The sequence below is a fragment of the Suricata suricatta genome, chromosome 7 (genome assembly GCF_006229205.1).
Source record: "Suricata suricatta isolate VVHF042 chromosome 7, meerkat_22Aug2017_6uvM2_HiC, whole genome shotgun sequence".
Lineage (NCBI taxonomy): Eukaryota > Metazoa > Chordata > Mammalia > Carnivora > Herpestidae > Suricata > Suricata suricatta.
In genome coordinates this window covers 100,500,813-100,506,894 of record NC_043706.1, presented here as the reverse complement: position 1 = coordinate 100,506,894, position 6,082 = coordinate 100,500,813, and the positions used below count along the sequence as shown (strand labels likewise).

At 39.3% G+C, this 6,082-nt stretch overlaps 1 protein-coding gene across 1 annotated transcript in view; it reads left to right on the top strand.

Moving 5' to 3' along the window:
* Positions 1–5,583, top strand: part of LOC115297072 (amine sulfotransferase-like) — a 78,756-nt gene extending 73,173 nt beyond the window's left edge. Inside the window, exons 4-6 of the mRNA XM_029945536.1 lie at positions 964–1,058; positions 3,078–3,258; positions 5,462–5,583. Of these exons, the coding sequence (XP_029801396.1) occupies positions 964–1,058; positions 3,078–3,258; positions 5,462–5,583 (398 nt within the window). The remainder of the gene's footprint in view (positions 1–963; positions 1,059–3,077; positions 3,259–5,461) is intronic.
* Positions 5,584–6,082: the final 499 nt, after the last annotated feature.

Genomic DNA, 6,082 nt, shown 5'->3' with positions numbered 1-6,082 from the left:
ACCATGTCCTGCCATTGTTACAAATTATCCTTCCCCTGGCTTCCTCTCAGGACACAAATTATCCTTCCCCTGGCTTCCTCTCAGGAGACTGTCAAGATTACAAAGTCATGTCACCAAGATGTATTTACATTTAACCAGGAAGAGAGGGATTCATCAGCATGGAGGTTCCTGTTCTAGCTCAGTGAGAAGCATCTCAGGTCAGACCATAGAGCTGGAGCTTTGCACCGCATATTGCAAGTGGCTCTTCCCAGGAGGTTCTATTTGACAAAGTTCTGTTCACATTCGTTTTCTTCCTTTCTTCCTTCCTTTCTTTCTTTCTTTTCTTTCTTTCTTTCTTTCTTTTTTTCTTCTTTCCTTCCTTCCTTCCTTCCTCCATTTTTTTTAAAATAATCACTACACCCAGTATAGAACCCAATTCACAACCTTGAGATCAAAAGTTGTATACTCTATGAACTGAGCCAACCAGGCCGCCCCCACATTCTGAAGAACCACTGTAGCTGGTAGAGCAGGAGCCAGGCCTGCTGACACAGAGATGATGATCTGGAACAAGATAGCTAAGTTTAGCTCTAAATGCATTCTCCTGCGCTGAAGTGACTCTTCAGGGAGTCCACATGTTCCGTGCATCCAAGAAGTAACTCTATATCCTTGGGAAGACCAGGAGGAGAGTGAAGGAGATGATTCTTTCTGCCATTTTCCTTTTTGGTTTTTTTAAGAACATGGTAAATTGATTTTCTGTCTATTTGAGATGCATTTTAAGAGACTAATTTCTCCTTGCATTCAGGTAATTGTTTCCTTGTGGAATCTGGATGATTCTCCCATACCACGTGCTAGGGGAAATCTGGAATCTAGCAGCACACTTTCCTTTCCTTCATTGTTACTAAAAATACGTGCATCTCTTAAGACTGTAGCTGCCTTTCAATGTGTTCAATCTATTTATTAAATGATGTTCCATTCTTCCCACAGTGATAGGAAGCCTTTGGTTTGACCACATCAAAGGTTGGTATGAGCACAAAAGCCTCTTCAACATTCAGTTCATGATATATGAGGAGATGAAGAAGGTGAGAAACATGACATTAGTGTCTTTGCTGAAGGTGTAAGCCAGCCTGGCCAAATGAATTGATTGTTCATCCCTAGAACACCCAAAGGATGATATCAATTCTGAGAGCCCAGATTTTGTACCAGGAAACATTTTCCCCATATCACGTCTGTGCTTACATTACCAGGTTTTCAACAAAACTAATATTGAAGGTTTCTTTTCACAATTTGTCTCTGTGTTAAGAAATATGTTTATATGTGTCAGTGTGAATGTGTTTCATTATTTTGAGTCAGATTATTGGTCTCATTTCATGGATTTTCAAATCTATTTTCTGCAGTATTCATTCTACTAACATTGTAAATATTATGGTCATTACTCTTGGCTGTAACTCTGCATACTGGAAGATTAAGAATTGCATGAAAAATTAAATGAAAATGCATTGGTATGGTTGGATATAACTCAGGGCCCAGTAAGGTCACCTCTAATTGGTTTAAAATGGAGGAACTTCTAATAGTTATTGACTGAATACCAGAAGCAGGCTATCCTTATGCTGAGTGTTGCTCCTAAGCAGGCAAGCATGTCCAGCATTGTCTGTCTTTCTTTTCTATCATACTTGGTGTGGCAAGGATGTCTCCCCTCATGGTGATGAGACAGTTGTTGTATCTTCACAGTTGCGTCCTCAGATGATAGCGGGTAAATAAGAAAGAGAGGGAACTAGAATTCAGGAGCTTTCTTGCCTTGCTTTGTTTCTGCATATTCTCTAGGGGAGAAAATCACTCATAGAAACTTCTCTTTGACTTCCTCTCTCTTTTTGGTTGTGTGTGTGTGTGTGTGTGTGTGTGTGTGTGTGTGAGAGAGAGAGAGAGAGAGAGAGAGAGAGAGAGAGAGAGAGAGAAAGAGAGAGAGAGAGAGAATGAAAGTGAGACAAGCACATAAACAGGAGAAGGAAATAGAAAGATGGAGAGAGATTATCCGTAGCAGGCTCAACTCAGTCATGACCATTGAGATCATGACCCGAGCTGAAATCCAGAGTGGCACTTAAGTAACTCAACCACCCAGGAGCCCCTTGACTTCCTCTCTCTGTTTCCATGCCAAAGTTGGGTCATGTGCGCAGTCGAGGATAATCTCTTATAGAGAGAAAAGAATTGCTCTAGGATCATGGATAAATCAGGATGATTACTGAAGCAGGGCTGGGCACAAGTGCCAAAACACCACCAAGTGAACTCTTAGCAGGCGAGATGAGAAAGAGCTGAGAGGCAAGCTCTCCTAAGGGCTCTCCTATCCTGAGTATTTGTCACTAGTCTGTTACACCTGGCCAAGGGCATGATACCAAGCTTAGACTCTTTTGTTGAGTCCCTATCACGTACAAATAGAGATTCAGTATCTGGCTGGACTTGAAACCTTCCTAACAATATGGCCCCACTCTTGTCTCTATCTTCATCTCCAATATGCTGATCCAACCTCTTCCCAGTACCTCTAGAAAAACTGATCTTCTGGCCTGTGACCTGATGTTTCACACCTTCATAGAAGCACAATGTTACAGATATTCTTTCATTTCCCTAGACTCCATCTCTATAGTTTGTCTATCTAGAAAATTCATGTTTTGCCTTAATTCCCAGAACAAATTTCTCATCTTTGTTGAAACATTCTTTGGATTCTGTTACAGAATTACTTTCTCTCAAAGATCCTTGTCCTGAATTCCCAGCGCTGACTCCCAGTAGTGCCTCTGGTCATTTGCACCATCATGCAGGGAAGTGTCTGACATATAGTAGCTACTTCCCAAATACCTGTTGAGTTAACACAGATAGAAAGAAGTATGATTTTTTCCCTGAAAGAACCCAGATGTGCTCCAAAACAATGCACATGTGGTGGTAACTTATCCAAAGGAAATTAAAAAGTTACATCTCAAGGCACAACTCCACTCTCTAAGCAACCTAAGCACCTACAATTTTCATTCCCATAATGATATTTAATCTGTAACACTTGTATCAGTCTTCTTTGTGATAACATGCATAATTTATCATACCGTGATTTATTTCAGAATTTCAGAGGTTCTATAGTAAAAGTCTGCAAATATCTGGGGAAGGAATTAATTGATGAGGACATGGACGCTGTGGTGACACAGGCCATGTTTGAGAACATGAAGTCTGATCCACGAGCAAATTATGACAGTATAATGGAGATTGTTGGGATACCAACAAATGGCCATTTCCTTCGCAAAGGTGAGGTTGAAAAGTGAATGAATGTCTTGAACAATGGTATTTATGAGAGAAATTGTAGCTTCTAAGCTTCCTGACTGACTTTCCTAACAAGGGCCCTTATGGCCCACTTCCCTTCTCTAGACAGATGATTTCCCATGATTTCTACTTGGTGTTCTTCAAGACTATGTAATTTTGTGTCTGAATGTATCTGAGGAATAACCTAAAATGAGAAAGCCTTCTCCATGGCCCCTGGAAATCTACCAGTGCCAGCACAATGTCTGCCACAAAATGGTTCTTTGTTTACTGTTAGACTGTTTCCCCCAATTAGCATAGGCTCAGCATGTGATGATGCGGTAATGGTGGGGAAGTTGGCCATCACTGGCTGCTCTTCCATCTCTGTGACTTATAACTGAACTCCCCCAGAGCTGAGGTAGCAAACACATAACTGATCTTTATTATTATGCAAGGCTATCAAGTGTCCACTAGTAACCCTCATAATCATGTATAGTTTTCTCTCATTTAACACAATATCACATACCTCTGATGAGTGAATGACTCCTTCATGTTAATGATAAATTTCAACATGTAAAATATTTTTATTACTTTATAAAATAATCTAAATTATATTTTGATCTTCTTTTTTAGTACATGGAACATCTTTAATACAGAATTTTGTAATTAATCATCAGGTTCTATGCCTTTTTCTCAAGTAGTAATAAATACTGGCTTTGATTTCTCTTAATATTTCCTTCACTTGATCTCTTCATTTGTCTTTACCTATTCAGTTAAAAAATATGTGACACACTGGTAACTAGGCCAATCTGAAGTGGAGGCATTTTCTTCCCATCATGTTCAACACACCCTCAGATGTAGTAGATGCCACAAAGCTTCTGGACTGCCATTATCATTGCACTTCAAATTTGTTTTCCCTTGAAAAAAATTTTTCCTTTTTTAACATCTTTAACCTACCTGAAAATGAGAGACGGAAGTGGCTAAGAAGACATGTAGGAGGAGCCAACTTTCCTTTAAAAGTAAAGCACACTCCCATATGTTTCTTCTGCAGACACATATTTTTCTCTTATGTTATCTATTGGAACATTATTGATAGTGGCTTCATCACTCCTACACCGTTTTGTTTGTGTTTCAGTTTTATTAGTGTTTCAGTTTTTTTCAGTTATTTGTTTATCGTTTAGAGTTGTTTTACAATCAGTGTTTCATTTATCGCCTCTCCTTCTATTACCACTATTTATAGACACAACTCTGTGTCTCTAATAAATGTAACATAAAACTGTTGTAACCCTATACTAGGTACAGATGGAATAATTACAGGTGAGCCATTTCAAACTACAGAAGCTTGGGTTATATTTTAAAAACCTGTCTGAACATCTGTGTCCCCATCAGTAAATATTTGCACGAGGAAATATGATTTTGGAATAAAAAAATTTTTTAACGTTAATTTATTTATAAAGAGAAAGAGACAGAGTATGAGCAGGGGAAGAACAGGGAGAGGGAGACACAAAATACAAAATACAAACCAGGCTTCCGGCTCTGAGCTGTCAGCACAGAGCCCAGCGCAGGGCTCAAACTCATGAACCATAAGATCATGACGTGAGCCCAAGTCTGCCTCTTAACTGACTGAGCCCTCTGGGAACCTGTGACATTGGAATTTTTGAAGGACTCCTGAGTGACTCAGTCGGTTAAGAATCCAACATCGGCTCAGGTATTGATCTCATGGCTGGTGGGTCCAAGCCCTTCGTCGGGCTCTGTGCTGAATGCTTGCTCAGAGCTGAAGCCTGCTTCAAATTCTGTGTCCCTTTCTCTCTTTGACCCTCCCCATTCATGCTCTGTCTCATTCTATCTCTCAAAAAATAAATAAATGTAAAAAAAATTTTTTTAAAGAAAAAGGACTTCTGTAAACTAAAGTAGCCCATGCTAGCTTGGAATAAAATAGTAAACAAGATGCAGGAAGTTCTCCTTTTCCAGGTGGCTGATGGTGCAGGAGTTGGGCTAATTATCTTAAACTACAATATAATTGCCATGATGAGTTTGTATATCCCCTTGGCATTAGGTGGGAGAGGAAGGACATGGTCATGTGCAGGAGCACCTGGGGCTTTAGTAAGAAGGAAAGAGGACGTGCAAACAACAGTGTCTCTCCCAACACTAAGGCACACACTCCCTTGTCCCAGAACCTCCATGGAGGCAATTTCTTTGCTTTTCCTCCCAGGTACCATTGGAGACTGGAAAAATCACATGACTGTTGAGCAGAATGAAAGGTTTGACAAGATTTTCCAAAGGGAGATGAAAGATTTTCCCTTGAAGTTCATCTGGGATATGAATGAAGAATAGAATTCTAAGTAATGCACAACTATTTTAATAAAGCACTTTCAGAAGGAAATACATTGAATCATACATTTTCATCTTTGACTGTCATTGGCTCATTATTGAAAAACCTCAGTGATTAATAAATATGAATATGTGCCTGCACATCATTTGCGGTCTAGGGCCTGTTTTTCATTTGCTGGGATTCCTCAGTTTCTGATCAGGAGAGGATTCTGCCCTTTGTTTTGGCATATAATTATGAAATCGATTTTATTTTACATTCAGAAATTCTAAACTTCTTGAGCAACAAAGAGGTCATAATATGGGATCAATTTGGCATCTTAAAATAGAAACCTTGCCATGTATAAAAAACTACATATAGTCTTTCTTCATATTGAAGGTCTTACTTTGGAGGTAATCAAAGGAGTCAACTATATGGCTTCTAGGTCTTGCACGAAACTTAGAGTGTTGCTGTCACAAGAATATTCATGTATTCATAACTCCTATCTTTATTTAATCTGAATAT